Genomic DNA, 17682 nt, shown 5'->3' with positions numbered 1-17682 from the left:
CCACCCCTTGATTCCTAGACCTGTGGATCCTGGCTATGGAAGAAACTATACCATATATTACTTAGTGATTCATAGAATAATATACTGCCTTCTGGAGATCCCATCCTGGCTGGTGCCATCTAATTCGTGTGCTAATATTTTTTTTACAAAAGGCCATTCCTTCTTTTTCTCAGGTAAGTTTCTTTATAATTAGAAGTTGGCCAACTTCTCCTGCTGTGTCCACCTGTGGCATACCCAGCAGAGGTGAATTGAACTCTTTCCTCTGAACTCCATCCATATAGCCTAAACCTCTGCTGAAATACTACTCAGTATTAAAAAGAAGGACATCATGCAATTTATAGACAAATGGATGGAACTAGAAAGTAGCATCCTGAGAGAGGTAATCCAGACCCAGAAAGATACACATGGTATGTGCTCACTTATAAGAGGATATTAGCCATTAAGTACAGGATAAACAGGCTGCATGCCACAGACCCAAAGATGCCAAACAACAGGGAGGGACCAGGATGAGAGGGAGCAGGGAAGATTATAACAGGTACAGTCAGAGCAGGGGAGCAGGGGAAGAGACAGGAGAAAGAGAGAGAGATAGGCAGAGAGAGAGAGAGAGAGAGAGAGAGAGAGAGAGAGAGAGAGAGAATGGAAATCTGTTAGGGCATCTCTGAGACAAGCCCTGGAGACCTGGGATGAGGGAAGCTCCTGGGAGTCTGTGGGAATGACCCTACCTGAGACTTCTAGCAGAGAAGAATGTGGAGTCTGAAGTGGTCACCACTTGTAGCCAGACAGATCTTCCAGTGGAGGGAGGGCAACACCACCCACAAAACCTAAACCCAAAATGTGTTCTGCCTAAAAGATGTGTAGAGATGAAGATGGAGCAGAGAGGGAATGGCTGACCAATGACTAGCCCAACCTCAGACCCATCTGATGGGAGAGAGCCAACCCCTGACACTACATATAATACTCTACTACATCCTCTACTCCGCTTGCAGACAGGAACTAGGCAAAATTGTCTTCTGAGGTTTCATCTATTGGCTGATGAAAACAAATGCAGATATCCACAGCCAAACATTAAGCAGAGCTCGGGGAGTCTTTGGAAGACTGCGTGGATGGTTTAAAGGAGCTGGAGGGGTCAAGACCAACACAAGAAGACTTATAGAGTCAACTAATCTGGGTCCATCCCTATCCCCTGTTTTGCTGCTTTTTCTGGCCTCAGTGAGAAAGGATGTACTTAATCCTGCCCATCCTGAAACTTCATGTGCCACATTGGGTTGCTATTGGGGGCCTCCCCTTCTTTACAGAGAAGGGTAAAAAGAATAGGGGTAACAGAGTCAGAGTCGTGAGGATGAGACCTGGATAAGACAAGGAAGGGGTAAGGGGTTGTAATCTTTATATGAACTAAAAAAATGAAAGAAAGAATGAAAGAAAAAAAGAAAGAAAGAAAAGAAAAGAAAAGAAAAGAAAAGAAAAGAAAAGAAAAGAAAAGAAAAGAAAAGAAAAGAAAAGAAAAGAAAAGAAAAGAAAAGAAAAGAAAAGAATTGTGTAAAAAAATTCACAGACTTCTTATATTGGTTCCCTACTTGCAGTGTTTGGGATTTCATAGTTGCTTGTATACTTGCCTCTGTCAAAGTAAATAGTGAACCAAAATCTGTAGCTTTTTCCTTTTTTGTGTGTGTTACTTCGTGGGTTCTTCTCACAACAGTCTCCTAACAAAATCTTTTCTGCTCTGCTCAGCTTTTCCTGGCTCAGCTGTCACCAGCTGTCTTCTCTTCTTACTCTGCTAGCTCAGTTCACTTTCAACTGTCTCCTGTTTTCAGTCTGCTTGATCTCTTCTCTTCTCTAGTCCTACTTAATCTTTTTTCTTCCTGTATCAACTGTCTTCTCTAATTCTACTCAGTCCTATTTTCTTCCTATACCAAGTGTCTTTTCTAACCCTACTCAATCTTTCTCAGGCTCTAATGGCTTTTTCTTCCCTCTCCTGTTCTCAGAAGTGCAAAAGGCAATCAACCCTGAAGGTCATAGGATCAGGCAGCTCCATTGGTTAAACATTCTAAAAGAGTTAGTTGGCCAGTTGGCTAGCAACTGCAGATCCTTTAAAGGTCCAGGCACACAAGATAAATCATACTACAAAAACCAGCATTGATCCATTGAGCAATTGCAGAAATTAGTACCACAATCGAGGACTTAAAAATGAATGGTTGGTGATTCCTACTACATCTCCCTTGAACTCATCTATCTGACCAACACAGAGACATAAGTTGTTGCCAGGAATTACGATATTGCTGTGGTAGTCCAGATCAATCTTTTGTTTTGAGAAATTTGAACTCTGTTACTTTGGATCAGGAATGTAGCTGAATGCTTTAAGTGAGGCTTAGTGGGCCAAAGAAGTAGGAGAATGGAATACAGTGGTGCCAAGGGTAGATTGAACTGTTGATACTGAGATCAAAAGTTTCAGAGGAGAATATTTGTATGTGCCGTAGTAATCATTATTATGAGATTTTTCACTAATAATGTGCCTGCTTTGTCCTTTCCAAAAAAGAAAAAAACTTTACTGAGGCTAAATTGAAGAGTTTTGGATTAGTTGTATTGGCAGAGGATATCTCAAAACAACCTTGTATTGACTCTGTCATGTGGTTATTACTGTTCACTCTTATCTAGATTTATAATAAAAAGAAGTAAGTTAAGCAAGAAACAATACAAAATGTACAGTTTGAGGCACCAGGAAGTGGAATGGATCTCAGTCTAGTGTTCAAGTAGAAAAACAGATTAGAGAAAATCTTTCAAATCCAGATGTAGAAGTCTCAACTAACTTTGCAGTACCATGTCTGCCTGCTTGCCACCATGCTTCCAACCATGATGATAAAAGACCAAAGTTCTAAACTATTAATTAAGTGTTTTCCTTTTAAGTGTTGTCATGGTGATGGTATTTCTTCCAAGCAATAAAACCTTAGGACACTATGTATCTATGTATGTATCTACTTATATATGTATATATTTCTATCTCCTTTGTGTGTCAATTCACCATGTTTTCTTTACACATTCAACTGTGAATTGGCTCTAAGGCTATTTTACTATGACAATTGTGCTTAGTACCATCTTGTAGCCCAAGGTTTGTTTTCTTGAGGAACCACCACACCAATGTTCATAGAAGCTTCCCTAGTTTACATTGGACCTAGTGGACTGGAGTATAACATCCTTGCTGATTATATCATTATTTTGTTGATGATGGACATTGATTATGTGTGTAAGGTTGAGAAGTTCTAAAAAGTAAGAGAGGAAAGACCAAAAGATCCTAAGGGGATTCATCAAGCATTTTCTGTTAATGATAATCACTTGAATAAGTTATAAAAATTGTTTGTCCAATAAATTCTAATGTAACATTAAACAACTTATGGATAAAGGCACCTCAGTTTCAGAATTACATGCTATTTACTGGTGTGGACACTTTTGAGATAACGGTTTATCATATCACTGAACAAAATTTTACTTTGGAGATGATGTGCCTGTATTTGGAAGTCTAAAAACTAAAATAAATAAAATTCTGCTTTATTCTGATCACATTTTCAAACCTTTTACAAACTGGAAAAAAAAAACCATGGTGGTAGCTTTGCACCAGGAAGAGCTTTAGCCACTATGATGGCCTGAAGAAAACAACTCACCAGACTGCAAAGCCACAATAAGTATAACCTGAGAAGCAAATCTTGTGTTGTTGGTGTTCTGTTAAGGAAGTTGCCCCTTGTGCCAATGAGTTCAAGGCTCTTCCCCACATTTTCTTCTAACAGATTTAGTGTGTCTGGTTTTATGTTGAGGTCTTTGATCCACTTGGACTTTAGTTTTGCACAGGTTGATAAATATAGATCTATTTGCATTTTTCTACATGTAGACATTCAGTTAGACCAGCACTATTTGTTGAAGATGCTGTCTTTTCTCCATTGCATGGTTTTAGCTTCTTTATCAAAAGAAGTAAGTATCCGTAGGTGTGTGGGTTTATTCAAGGCTCTAAGATCAACAATTATCAAATGGGATCTAATGAAAATAAGCTTCTGTAAAGCAAAAGACACTGTCATCAGAACAAAACGACAGCCCACAGACTGGAAAAGGATCTTCACCAACCCTATATCTAATATCCAGAGAGCTAATATCCAGAATATACAAAGAACTAAAGAAGTTAAAAAGCAACAAATTGAGTAATTGAATTTAAAAACGGGGTATAGAGCTAAAGAAAAAAGGAATATCAAATGGCAGAGAAACACTTAAATGTTCAGCATCCTTAGTCAACAGGGAGATGGAAATCAAAATGACCCTGAGATTTCACCTTATACCCATCAGAATGGCTAAAAGTCATGCTAATTAAAGCAAAACATGGTACACTGTATCTTTATGCCTGGAATTTTGTTGAGGATGATATTAAAAAAATTTACACCTACTAGGTTCACTTTGAAACACTGATATTTTGGAGGGTAATAATCCTTCAGGAGATAAGGTCTTCCTGTCAAATAGGTCACGCAAGGTCTAGCCTTTGATTATAGTCATGCATCCTGGGCCCCATAATCTGAAAATCCTCTGCCACCAGCACCTGCCCATCTAAATGCTGCCATATTCAAAACTCACCTATCAGTGGACTTGTGGAGGGGCATGGGAGGAGATGAGAGAGGGATGGTGGGGTTGGGAGGGGATGAAGGAGGGGGATACAGCTGGGATAAAAAGTGAATAAAATTTAATGAATAAATAATAAACTAAATAAACAATAAGTCCATTAAAAAAGAACAAAAAAGCAAATCACAGAGGGTCCTGTTTCCTAAAGACCCCTTGCTGCTGCTAGCTCTGACTATATTTATTGCTGCCTTAGTCACCCTGGTTTTTTGTTGTTGTTGTTGTTGTTTTTGGGTTTTTTTTTTGCCCTGTATGAATATCCTTAGGAGGTTTCTAATTCCTCACTAGGCAGTGCAATCACAGTGCATAACAATAGTGATCATGTCCCAAAAAGCAAAGTCACACAAATAGATTAATGATTTAACTAAATATTTCTGAGGAAAAAAAAGATTAGGTCAAGCTTTTTATAAATATACAATTAAGTAAATCAAGTCAGGGTGTTTTGAAAGCTGCTATGTAGCAATATGGTAATTTAGTTACTTATTGAAATGCCTGCTACAGTCAGGGAGCAAAAAGAAAGTGAGCCATGGGAGATCTTTCCATCTTCTGATACATCCTTCTAATTATTTCTTCAGAGACTGGAAATTTTTTTCCATACAAGTCTTTGACTTTCTTGATTAGGTTCACACCAAGATACTTTATGTCCTTTGTGGCTATTGTGAAGTGTGTTGGTTCTCTAATTCCTTTCTCAGCCCTTTTGTCTTTTGTATACAAGAGGGCTACTGATTTTTTTTTTTTTGAGTTAATTTTGTATCCAGCCACTTTGCTGAAGGTGTTAATCAGCTGTAGGAGTTTCCTGGTAGAATTTTTGGGGTCACTCAGGTATACTCTCATATCATGTGGAAATAGTTTGACTTCTTCCTTTCCAATTTGAATGCCCTTGATCTCATTTAATTGTCTTATTGTTCTAGCAAGGGCTTCAAGAACTATGTTAGAGAGATATGGAGAGAGTGGGCAGACTTGCCTTGTCCCTGATTTCAGTGGAATTTAAGTTTCTCTTTGTTTACTGGGATGTTAGCTATAGGCTTGAGGTATATTGCCTTTAATATGTTTTGGTATGTGCCTTGTATCCCTGATCTCTCCAAGACTTTAAAAATGAATACATGTTGGATTTTGTCAAATGCCTTTTCAACATCTAAGGAGATGATCATGTGTTTTTGTTTTTTTTTTACTTTCATTTGTTAATATGGTGGATCAAATCCATATATTGAACCTCCCCTGCATACCTGGGATGAAGCCTATTTGGTCATCTAATATATTCGATGTGGTCTTGTATTCGGTTTACAAGTATTTTGTTGAGTATTTTGCATTGATGTTCATCCAGGAGATTAGCCTAAAATACTCATTCTTTGTTGGGGCTTTGTGAGGTTTAGTTACCAAGGTGACTGTGGATTCACAGAATGAGTTTGGTAGTGTTCCTTCTGTTTCTATACTGTGGCATAGTTTGTAGATTATTTGTGTTAGCTCTTCTTTGAAGGTATTGTAGAATTCTGTGTTGAAACCATCTGGCCCTGGGCTTTTTTTTTTCCATGAGAGACTTTTGTTGACTGCTTCTATTTCTTTAGGGGGTATAGGATTATTTAATTGACTTACCTGGTCTTTATTCAGCTTTGGTAAGTGGAATCGATCAAGAAAATTGTCCATTTCATTTAGATTTTCAAATTTTGTGGCATATATATTTTTAAAGTAAGTCTTAACGATTGTTTGGATTTCCTCAGTGTCTGTTGTTATGTCCCCCTTTTCATTTTTTCTTTTGTTAATTTGGATAGTGTATCTCTGCTTTTTAGTTAGTTTGGCTAAGTGTGTGTCTATCTTGTTGATTTTCTCAAAGAACCAGCTCTTGGTTTCATTGATTCTTTGAATTGTTCACTTTGTTTCTAATACATTGATTTCAGCCCTGAGTTTGATTACTTCCAGCCATCTACTCCTCTTAGGTGAGTCTGCTTCTTTTTTTCTAGGGCTTTTAGGTGAGCCATTAAGTTGCTTGAATGAGATGTTTCAAATTTCTTCTTAAAGGCACTTTAGTGCTATGAACTTTCCTATTATCACTGCTTTCATTGTGTCCCATAAGTTTGGGTATATTGTGTCTTCATTTTCATTGAATTCTAGGAAGACTTTAATTTCTTTTATTTCTTCCCTGACCCAGCTGTCATTTAGTAGTGTGTTGTTTAGTTTCCATATGTGTGTAGGCTTTTGGCTATTTCTGTTGTTGTTGAGGTCCAGTTTTAGTGCATGGTGATCAGATAGGATACAAGGGATTATTTCAATCTTGTTGTATCTGTTGAAGCTTGCTTTGTGACCAACCGTATGGTCTAATTTGGAGAAGTTTCCATGAGGTGTTGAGAAGATAAATTCTTTTGTGTTTGGGTGTAAGGTTCTGTAGCTGTCTGTTAGGTCCATTTGATTCATGACATCTGTTAGAGATATTGTTTCTTTGTTTAATTTCTGTTTTGTTGGCCTGTCCTTTGTTGAGAGCAGAATGTTGAAATCTCCCACTATTAACGTCTGGGGATCTATGTGTGTTTTAAGTTTTATTAATGTTTCTTTTACAAATGTGTGTGCCTTTGTATTTGGGGCATAGATGTTCAGGATTGTGATGTCTTCCTGGTGGAATTCTTCCTTGATGTGTATGAAGTGTCCTTCCCCATCTCTTTTTATTAATTTTGGTTGAAAATCTATTTCATCAGATATTACAATGGCTACTCCTGCTTGCTTCTTGGGTTCATTTGCTTGGAAAACTGATTTCCAGCCCTTTACTCTCAGGTAATGTCTATCTTTGTGACTTAGTTGTGTTTCTTGTATGCAGAATATTGTTGGGACTTGTTTACAACTCCATTTGGTTAGTCCGTGTCTTTTTATTGCAGAATTGAGTCCATTGATGTTGAGAGAGATTAATGACCAGTGGCTGTTAGATCCTTTGATTTTGATGTTGGTTGTGGTAGTAATTATATATCAGAGCCCACTGTGAAGCTTGAGCTTTGATGTCCATTTTAATATCTGATTTTCCTGGATTGATAACTATAAATTTGCTGATGGGCTTTGTTTCACCTGAGGACTTAGAGCTGTGCAACACGTAGACAGAATAGAATCATCTTTTTCTGTTGTCTCAAGAAAAATAAAAGACCTCTGACCTAAAGTTCTCTAATTATACATTTACTTTACTATGAAAACAGTGTAAGAGTAGATGAATGGTTGGCTGTGTTAGATGAGTAAGAACTGTTTTCAGTTAGAATAACAATATCTATCTTCTTTGTTGTAACTTCAAATTGCTACATGTCTGTACAAGAGAAATGGGCTGTTAAAAATATCTGGTTCAAATTCTGTTGATCTGTACTAAATAATATTGATTTATGATATAAATGTATTATAGGAAGAAACCACAGGGGAAGCTGAGTGATCAGGTGTGTGGTTTTGAATAATTGTTTTTTAAAATAAGAAACATGTAATCATTATTTATAATTGAAATTCATGATTAAGGAATGATTATATGAAAGTTGTTAGAGCCTTGCTCCATCCACCAAGTGTGTGGGAGTGTGTGCCTGCTTTACATTAGTTACCAACTCCACATCTCCTCCTTGGGTCATTGAGCACATTGCTGGAGCTGGACTGCAGCAGTACGCGCTCCTCAAAATACTCAAACACCAATTTAAATTTGATACATTGAATTTGAATCTGATACGTTGACTTCCAACAGCTTAGTAAGTCTTTGAAGAAACTCTAACATGTTTTATGTTAAACAGTAAATATTCCCCAAACCACAACACACTTTACATTTTACAGAAAGTGTTACTGTTCCCTTATTTCCAATCTTTCCAGCCACTATTGAAATCAGGGTGGAGAATTTTCAAAAAGATAAAAATAAATTTATTGTATGATCTAGATAAACCACTCCTTGACATATGCCCCAAAGACTCAATATCACTACTTCACAGATATTTTTACAGGAAGCCCCTATTGCTGAGGACAACATTGCAGAGAGACAGACAACATAAAGAAAGGGTAATGAAGAAGCTGAGATTTGTCACCAAAATAAGAAGTAGATCAACTTTACCACCTCTAGACAGATGCAGGCCCCAGAAAGAAAAAATAATCAACCACAGAAAATGTCACATATTTAAAAATAGATAGCCAGGATACAGAAGGTCAGTGATTTGGAGTAGAAATAAACATGACAGGAACCCCCCTTCCCAAATTCAATTAAATGATTCCTAATGGTGTTTTACCTTGCACATATATCAGTGCCTAACCCAATCATAATCAAAGAGGCATCCTCCAGTACAGATGGGATTAGATACAGAGATCCACACCCAAACATTGGGCAGAGCTCTTGGAACCCCATATAAGAGGGGGAGAAAGAAATGTGGGAGCCAGAAGGGTTGAGTACACCAGAAGAACACAGCCCACAGAATAAACTTAGCAGGGCTCATAGGGACATAGAGAGAGTGAAGTGGCAACCACAGAGCCTTCATGGATCTGTGCTAGACCCTTTGCATACAAGCTATCATTGTTTAACTTGGGGTTATTGTTGAACTCTAGAAAATGGGAGTGAAGGTGTCTAAATAGTTTACCTGTTCACAGAACTTTTGTTCATTACTGTGTTGCCTCATCCAGCATTAATATGAGGGTTTATGCCTACTCTTACAGTGAATCTGCAGGATAGGGGAGGTGGAGGAGACTTGGAGAAGAGGAGGGAGAGGAAGCTGTTTGGGGAATGTATTGTATGAGAGAGCAAAGATTTAAAACATTAGTGTCCAAAACAAAGCAGAATTATCATGTAACCTTAACCCTAACCTGAAAAGAGTGACAATAACAACTAATCGAGTGAAGATCCACAAGACAAAATAGTATGCCTGGACCTGTTAATGACTGTTTGCCGTTTAGGTCATGATGGTACTAAAATGCTAAAAATAATATAATACTAAAGAAAAAAAAACTTGTTAAGGTAAATATATTGTGGAAATAGAGAATGTAAGATCATATGTAGAAGACACGATTCATATTAGATCATAAATTCCACAGACCTGAAGGGTATTGTTTGGCCCATCCCTATATTTATAACAGGATTCAACCTCAAACTAAGTTGAATTTCTTGAACAATAAGGTCAGAGATATTAAACTAATGAGGAAAATATAAATGTAAATTTATAGACTAATGACACATCTTGTCAACATAGTATAGTGAAGCTAATACTATATTTCTCATCAATATGCCAGGATATCCCACACTTAACTGCCCTATATACACCAAGGTATGAGTCTATTCATGTATTTATTCAATTTATCAGAATTATTTATACAAAAGAAATGAATGGATTTCTAAAGATACAGTGAACTCCTAGCGTATCAGGTCTCATCAGGACTGTCTGTATCCTCTTTCTCTGTGGCCTAGTAAGACCACCTCATCAGGGGATGTTTATCAAAGAGAAGACAACTGAGTTCATGCCAGAGACTGCCCATGCTCCCCTTACTAGGAAATGTAACTCTCTATGTGCCTCTCTGTTACTCATGGAACTACAAAATCTCCAACACTTATCTTGGCTTACTGCATGTCTACATGAAACCACATTTTGCATTAGATCACAAGAGCCCCTCACACTTGCTGTCTGAATCATCAAACTTTTAAATGAGACTTGCAGTGATGTGCATTTAAGGCCCTGTTTTTATCCAGCCTCTAACAACTTTCATATGTTTACAGTAGGAATAAAGTGATCTAAATCACGTCAGGTAGCAAAGGTGGAGAATTGCAACATAACTGATTTGCAATCACCTCCAGATTCTTTTTATTAACTGTGTTGAACCAATTCAAGACGAAGCAAAATACCTGCAAAAAATACAAAATGAAAAATAATTCACTGTTATTCCCAGTGTGTGTTACATTGTACAAAAAGCTGCATGTAGAGGAACAGAATAACTCTGGCTCATTTTCAAGGAATTTGCAGATCATTTTCCAGAGTTAACCATGGGGGATGGTGCACAAAGGTTCTCAGAAAGTAAATATTTAACAGACCGGATTACAAAATATATATATATATTTTTTGTAATCCGGTATATATATATTAATATATCATTACATTAATATATTAATATTATATTAATATATCAATATATTAATATAATATTAATATATAATATTAACATTATATTATATTAATAATATGATGCTATATAATAATATAATATAATAATATATGAATATAATGTTTATATTAATATATAATATTAATATATTAATACATATATTACCAGGTATTTTTTTGTTAGTCTAGGAAGCAGGTCACTCCCTAATGCCAACAACCTACAGATTCCAGTTCTATGACTCTGGTCTGAAGTAAGCAAGGAACAGTACATTAGGAAGAACCGAACATCAACCCTACATAGTGTGTTTCTGTGAAGCAGAACTTTGTTTAAAGGTTTATACTTACCTAGGTATAAGTATTTCTGCTTCCCGTTGGAGACAGTTATTCAGCCTCTATGGCCTTTCACGATCTTCTGAATCTGGTCGGAGGCATGGGGAGATTTCAAATCCTTCAGATGGCTTTCTTTCTGATCTGCAATACGATACTGTCACCTCATGTACTATTGGAAAACTTCACTGCAGCGATCCCTGGTCATCGATGCTGGGTCTCCATCCTAAATAGTGGCAACGTCTCTGACAATGACAGCAGGATCCTGAGCCAAGATGACCTCCTGAGAATCTCCATTCCCTTGGACTCCAACCTGAGGCCAGAGAAGTGTCGTCGCTTTGTTCAACCACAGTGGCATCTCCTACATTCTAATGATACCTTCTTCAATGTGACAGAGCCAGATACAGAGCCCTGTAAGGATGGCTGGGTGTATGACCAAAGCACTTTTCTCTCCACCATTGTGACTGAGGTAAGTGGCTTCAATATAATACCAACCCGTCAGTGAACTGATGACAACAACTCAGCAATAGTTCAAATAGTATATATGCTTTGAGCTTAGTCATTGTCTTATTAAGTGCAAGAGTCTTATTCAATGATTTTAATGACTTCAAACATAAATAAAAATGTACTTGTCTTGTACTTTCATTTAAGGGATGACCTCAGATTAAAAATCAGTTCATAGAAGGAAATTTAACAAGACAATTTAGCAAGATAAGAACAGTAGATTTTATCCGAGGGCCTATCTCCTCCCAAACCTTGGCCTTCTAAGTGGCTTTTCAATTATCAGGTTGACTTTCTTCTTCGGAAGCAAGCTTCAGATATAACCAGAAATGTTTGGTTTTCCTATAGCAGTTATGTAACTATTGCACCAATGGCCATGTTGTCTTGCAGGTTGGTATTGCAATATAAGGGGATAAGTTCTGGATAAGAACATTGCTGTCTTTACTTAACAGCATTCTACATAACAACATCTGGCACTATGAAAGGTAGCTAACAAGGAGAAAGATTGTAGTTTGTTTTTGCAGTGATATCTTTGTCCTGAAAAAGACTGTGTGGTGTCTTCCACAGTAGGAGCTTAACATTTACTGAGAGTAGGTGAATAACAGCAATACTTTCAAAGTTGTTTGGAAGAACTGTGGAGTATCCCTAACCAAATACAAAGTTATTATATATGACTGGCATGACTGCTTAACACCCCAGATCTTCTGTGAGCAGCTATGTTCACCCAAATATTAAACCTTTCAAATTTCTCCTTTAAAATTATAGTATGAATTTTTCTTACTCAACAGTAAAAATCTCCTTGAGGCTTTATACAAATCTTTCATGGAGATGCTTGAGTGAGAAATTAATTGAAGTGACAAAATAGAAGAGCATATCTTTGATAGAGTTTTATTGTTCTGATGACACACAAAAACCCTGAGCCTAAGCTTCTATACCATGTTTCCTCAGTGACCAAGACCATACAATACACAACAAACTGAAAAACCAAAAAACTTTTATTCCACTTTTTGGAAATGGGGCATCATATTCTTAAATGTCTTCCTGCTGGCCGGTGGAAATATTTCTTTTGGGTCCTCCTGTTGATTATTAATATTTACTATTGATGTGTCTTTTCGTTAAACACCAGTGGTTCTTAAAGTAGCTGTATACCCAAATCACCACACAGACACTAGGATTTATTTAATTAACCTAGAGCACAATGCTGGGCAATAATTACTCAGTCCTAAACATCCATCCCACATAGCTTCCTCCTATTCCAATTTCCCATATTAAACTGCTTTTAGTCATTTCTTAAGTCTGGGTTAATCTCTCCTGACAGTTCTGGGTCCTCTCCTCTGAGATCTCTGTCCTCTTACTCTCCTCCTACTCATTTCTTTCTCCTTCCCTTAGGACCAGGATGTTCCACCCTATTCTCTCCATTACTCAGCATTGGCTTGTTGTTTTGTTGACAATACAGAGAACAAATGGTGACACATTTACACAAACTTGAGACATTATTCAATGCAATGTGAGGATTGAAACCACATAGTGGGGTAGAGAAATCACCATTTGAATGAAGTAGGATAAATTGTATTCATTGCCCAAGAACATTATTCCAACATTTCCCCCCTTTAAGTCCAACAAAGCCTCCTTTTCTTTCAATACAATAATAATTATAAAACAGTTATGGAAACTATTAGGTATGATTTACACGTACGATGTCCAATCCCTGTGCCTTTGGAAACTAAGGAGAAAGTATTTGAGTATCCTATCTTGATAAGTTTAGAGTTCTATATGTAAATTTACTTTTATCCTTATTATTGTTATTACCTATGTGAAAACATTTTCTTAATTTTTAAATAATGTAAGCTTAATTGTGAAACTATAACTATTTGGTCTTCAACCCCATCAGAGACTTGAGAAGGAATGATATTAGACACTGGAGGAAATAGGAAGTGAGTGATAGCAGCTTCCAAAAAATAAAAAAATTGACAGAGACAGTTTGCTGCCTGAACACTCACCCCAAACTCTCTATAATGTTGGAGCATCATTTTCAGCCTTCCGACTCAGTGTATTTGACAGACATGTATGTGAAGCAGGAACTATTTAGGACTTGCTTACCCTGTCTTGGCAGAGTTCCACAGTCAACTCAGCCGACATTTAAGCTTGCCCATTTTAGGCGAATTCTGTCTGTTGTGAAACAAGGGCATTTTCTTTTTGCCCAGCTGGCTCATTTGCCACATGTGAAGCCATCTTGATATGAACGTTATTTTATGCTCATCACCTTCTTTGAGATAGGCTGAGTGCTGCCAGGAGATGTCCTGTCTCATTGTCAAAGAATCTTGAATATAATAAAAAAACCTTTTAAAAGTCATATACATCAGGTCTCTGAAGTTTTTGAAGACTTACATATCTTCATATAATTGACCTTTAGACAGGTCAATTATATATATTGTCATACCTATCTGTTAAACCTAGGATGTATACTGCGGTGATAAATTAGACTAAGGTCTAAAATGATTATGAGTTGATTAACTAGCAATTAGCTTGCAATACCTGATAGCCTAGTCTTATTTTCTCTCTGAATAAGATCATTAACAACTTATAACCATCTCCCAATGACAATAAACATTCATAGCCACAGAAAACAACCAAAAACCCACCCAACCCCCCTTTAAAAGAAATTGGACTTTGTTCTCACGAATTTTTTTAGCTGACTTTTGGATATGCAGAAATCCTGTTAAGGGGCCCAAAGGAAATTGGGGAAAATGCTTAATTAAGCAAGCATTAACATTTGTGGTCCAGTCTTTGAATGTTGAGGAATTTCAGATTTAATAGAAGTCCTGTTTGGAAACAGTCTAAAATACTGGGCCAATTGAGGTTAGTAGCAGTCTTCAAAGCTTGCATGGGAGCAGGCTTTGATGAGAACCAGCAACTGAAGCTGTTGAGGCAGTAACAACCAGAATGCTGGAACATACAAGATACTGGAACAGATGTATCAATGTCTCAGCATGCAGGAAGGATGAATTCTGTCAGGTTTCATCCAGCATCTCCAGTGCCCAGTCCTTTTGTTTTACAAACATATAATTTCTCACAGGTATTATACAGTCCTAAAATTATAAATGTATGAGATGTTCAGGATGGAATGAAACTGTAAATCAATTTCATCTATGCCAGTTAAAAGAATGACATAATAAATTTTGAGGATATTGCAGCCAAATGTTTATTGGCCATGTAATATTGAAGTTCTGGCTGGAGACATTTTTTATTTCTCATTTTCACAGTTGTTCCCATGTGAAGGAATCATCAATTTATGTTACCTCTTCTGTTTAGTCTTCTTGATTTCTCTCTTCTTCTGTGTGATCTTCCTCTGTCATATCTGATTTTTATTAGTTTTGATGGAACCCATAATTTCTCTTCTCCTATATGAATATATGCAAAATCTCTTTCCCAGCGTAACACATTCTCTGTTCTGCATTTTGGAATTAGGACCTTTATATGCTGTTCTAATTCAGCAGTCCTTTCCAAATTCCACTGTTTCTTACAGGTGTTTATCTCATTAATAGATAAATCATTGTTAATCATTTTTGGGAAATATTGTGTTTCCCTTCTTTTTATGACCATCTTTTAAAAACTACTGTTAGATATTTTCATAATTGTTTGACCTGTAGGATTATTAGTTATATCTGTAACAGTTTTCATGTCATAATGTCGAAAACATTGTTGAATTCCAATGGATGTACAAGCTGAAGCACCATCAACCCCAGTTTGCAAGGGCATCTCCAACACATTCACCATCTCTAAGAAATTTGCAACCATAGGATCATGCTCTCCAGAATTTAAGGCAAAAGCCCACTGGAATTCTGAATATGAATCTACGGCATAGTGTGTGTATTTCAGTTATCCAAACTGTAAAATGGAACACACCAGCCACTGTATGACCTTGTTCCAATACAAGACTAAACAGGATCTGCATTTCTTTTCGTTTTTGTTTTTTTTTTTGCTTTTCTCCAGAAAATTATTTATTCTTTATTATAGAAACATTTTGAAAAAAAACTACAGATCAGTTAAAACCAGCTATGTATTCTATTTGGAATGACCTTAATTAATATGTTTTTTTTTTCAATGCAGTTTATTCAGGAACATTGAACAATCCTCGGACCCCGGGGAAAGCCAGCCCACAGCTTAAATAGCCTCTGGGTAGCCAACCCAGGCGTGCCACGGGGGCAATGCAGATAGGTCCACATACATGGAAGCAAGCCAGATCCTCAGCCTTAGCCAAATGTGGAGTTGTTCGTGACAGAGAGCACTCACCATCGGGAAGGTGGAAGGCGGAAACCAGCTCCATCTTTAAGGCATAGCATTCCGCAGCTCTCTACAGTTCCCCCTTTTTGTTTTAGACGCATCAGGCAAGAGTAGAGGTCTGATCTCTGATATTAGAAATAAATTGGGACTTTGTACAGATGCTCATTTAGGTGTCATCCACCCAAAGAGCATCAGACCCGTCCGATACCTTTTTGTCAGAGGCGGGACCTGGGACATCAACCCGCATGCAATCAGACATGCTCTTCTCTGGGTCGAAAGTTGCTGACCCTGAGTGCAGTGCTTAGCCTCGCATCCTGAGCGTATCATTTTAGCTTTTTATGGTATCCAACCATGCTTGGGGAGAATGTCTTGCTTCAATGGCAGTAAAGGCCTGAATGATCATGGCTGCATCACACTGTTGTGAGACTCTAATCTTGCATATATACCACAGGCAAACCAAGGAGACCAACACCAGAAGGCCTGCTAACACTCCCATGCCCGCTCATTCCTTCAGATGATTCATGGCTGCAGCAATCCATGTTGATAATCCTGTGGCTAGTCCTGCGTCCACTCCGGTAGAATTTACTGTGACAATGGCCACTCTCAGCTGCTCCATCGTAGTATCGAATTCTCCAGTCCAATTACCTAAAATATAGCTCGACAATTGTTTAGACAGATTTGCAGCACAGGAAAAATTCTCATGTTGTATTCTAGTGACACAAAGTCCAGCATACTTTCATTGACAGCCTGGTTGAGCGATTTGCCATAGGGTATCAATTTGCTCCTGCAAGAGGTCAATCCTCTGATTGAACACCATCAAGCTTCCTTTTAGTTGAGCATTAATTCCTTTATGTACAACTAAGACATGAGCTACATTGGCTAATTATAATTTATTCACTTTGTATCCAGGATGTAGCCCCCTCCCACATTCCCTCCTATTCCCACCCTCCTCCCTCATTGCCTTCCATGCTCTTATCCAAGTCCACTGATAGGGAAGGTCCTCCTCTATCTGCTGCTCCCCAGTCAGGGGGAGATGCTCAAAGAGCCAGCTACTGAGTTCATGTTGGAGACAGCCTCTGTTCCATTTACAAGGAAACCCACTAGGTTACTGAGCTGCACTGGGCTACATTTGAGGGGGGAGGTTCTAAGATATCTCCATGCATGGTCTTCGGTTGGGGTATCAGTCTCTGGCAACACTCCTGGGCCCAGATTTTTGGTTCCATTGCTCTCCTTGTGGAGCTCCTGTCCCTTCCAGGTCTTTCTCTGTCCCCTTTCTTTCCTAAGATTCTGTTCACTCTGCCCAAAGTTGGTTATGAACCTGAACATCTCCTTTGACATACAGCTGGGTAGAGTCTTTCAGAGGCCCTCTGTGGTAGGCTCCTGTCCTGTTTTCTTTTTTTTTCCTTCTTCCAATGTCCAGTTTGCCTTCCTGAGGGAGGATTGATCATCTTACTAGTCAGGGTGCTCCTTCTTGGTTAGCTTCTTTAGGTGTACAGATTTTAGTATATTTATCCTATATTATATGTCTAATATCCACTTATAAGTAAGGATATACCATGTGTGTTTTTCTGCTTCTGAGATACCTCACTCACGATAATCATTCCTAGATCTCACCATTTGCCTGCAAATTTCATGATTTCCTTGTTTTTAATTACTGAGTAGTATTCCATTATGTAAATGGAAGTTCTTTATCCATTCCTCCCTTGAGGAATATTTCCAGCTTCAGCCAATTGCAAATGAAGCGGCTACAAACAACTTGAGCAAATATCCTTGTTGTGTACATGAACATCTTTTGGATATATGCCTAGGAGTGGTATAGCTGTATCTTGAGGAAGTGCTACCTGGG

At 37.8% G+C, this 17682-nt stretch overlaps 2 protein-coding genes across 8 annotated transcripts in view; both read left to right on the top strand.

Moving 5' to 3' along the window:
• LOC132654765 (solute carrier family 22 member 19-like) overlaps positions 1-3398 on the top strand; it is an 89600-nt gene extending 86202 nt beyond the window's left edge. The window contains exons 10-11 of one of the 3 annotated variants that reach the window (XM_060386040.1): positions 19-173; positions 851-3398. In XM_060386040.1, the coding sequence (XP_060242023.1) occupies positions 19-173; positions 851-858 (163 nt within the window). In that variant the 3' untranslated portion in view covers positions 859-3398. Of the gene's footprint in view, positions 1-18 lie in introns of all 3 variants that reach the window. The other 2 variants (XM_060386048.1, XM_060386036.1) reach the window with 2 other exon arrangements.
• A 7545-nt stretch (positions 3399-10943) lies between these two features.
• LOC110544702 (solute carrier family 22 member 19-like) overlaps positions 10944-17682 on the top strand; it is an 89535-nt gene continuing 82796 nt past the window's right edge. For 3 of the 5 annotated variants that reach the window (XM_060385975.1, XM_060385980.1, XM_060385968.1), the window contains exon 1: positions 10944-11520. In XM_060385975.1, coding sequence (XP_060241958.1) covers positions 11119-11520 — 402 coding nt within the window. In that variant the 5' untranslated portion in view covers positions 10944-11118. The remainder of the gene's footprint in view (positions 11521-17682) is intronic. The other 2 variants (XM_060385955.1, XM_060385960.1) reach the window with 2 other exon arrangements.

This window comes from Meriones unguiculatus, chromosome 1 (genome assembly GCF_030254825.1).
Source record: "Meriones unguiculatus strain TT.TT164.6M chromosome 1, Bangor_MerUng_6.1, whole genome shotgun sequence".
NCBI lineage: Eukaryota > Metazoa > Chordata > Mammalia > Rodentia > Muridae > Meriones > Meriones unguiculatus.
This window is presented reverse-complemented; position numbering and strand designations above follow the sequence as displayed.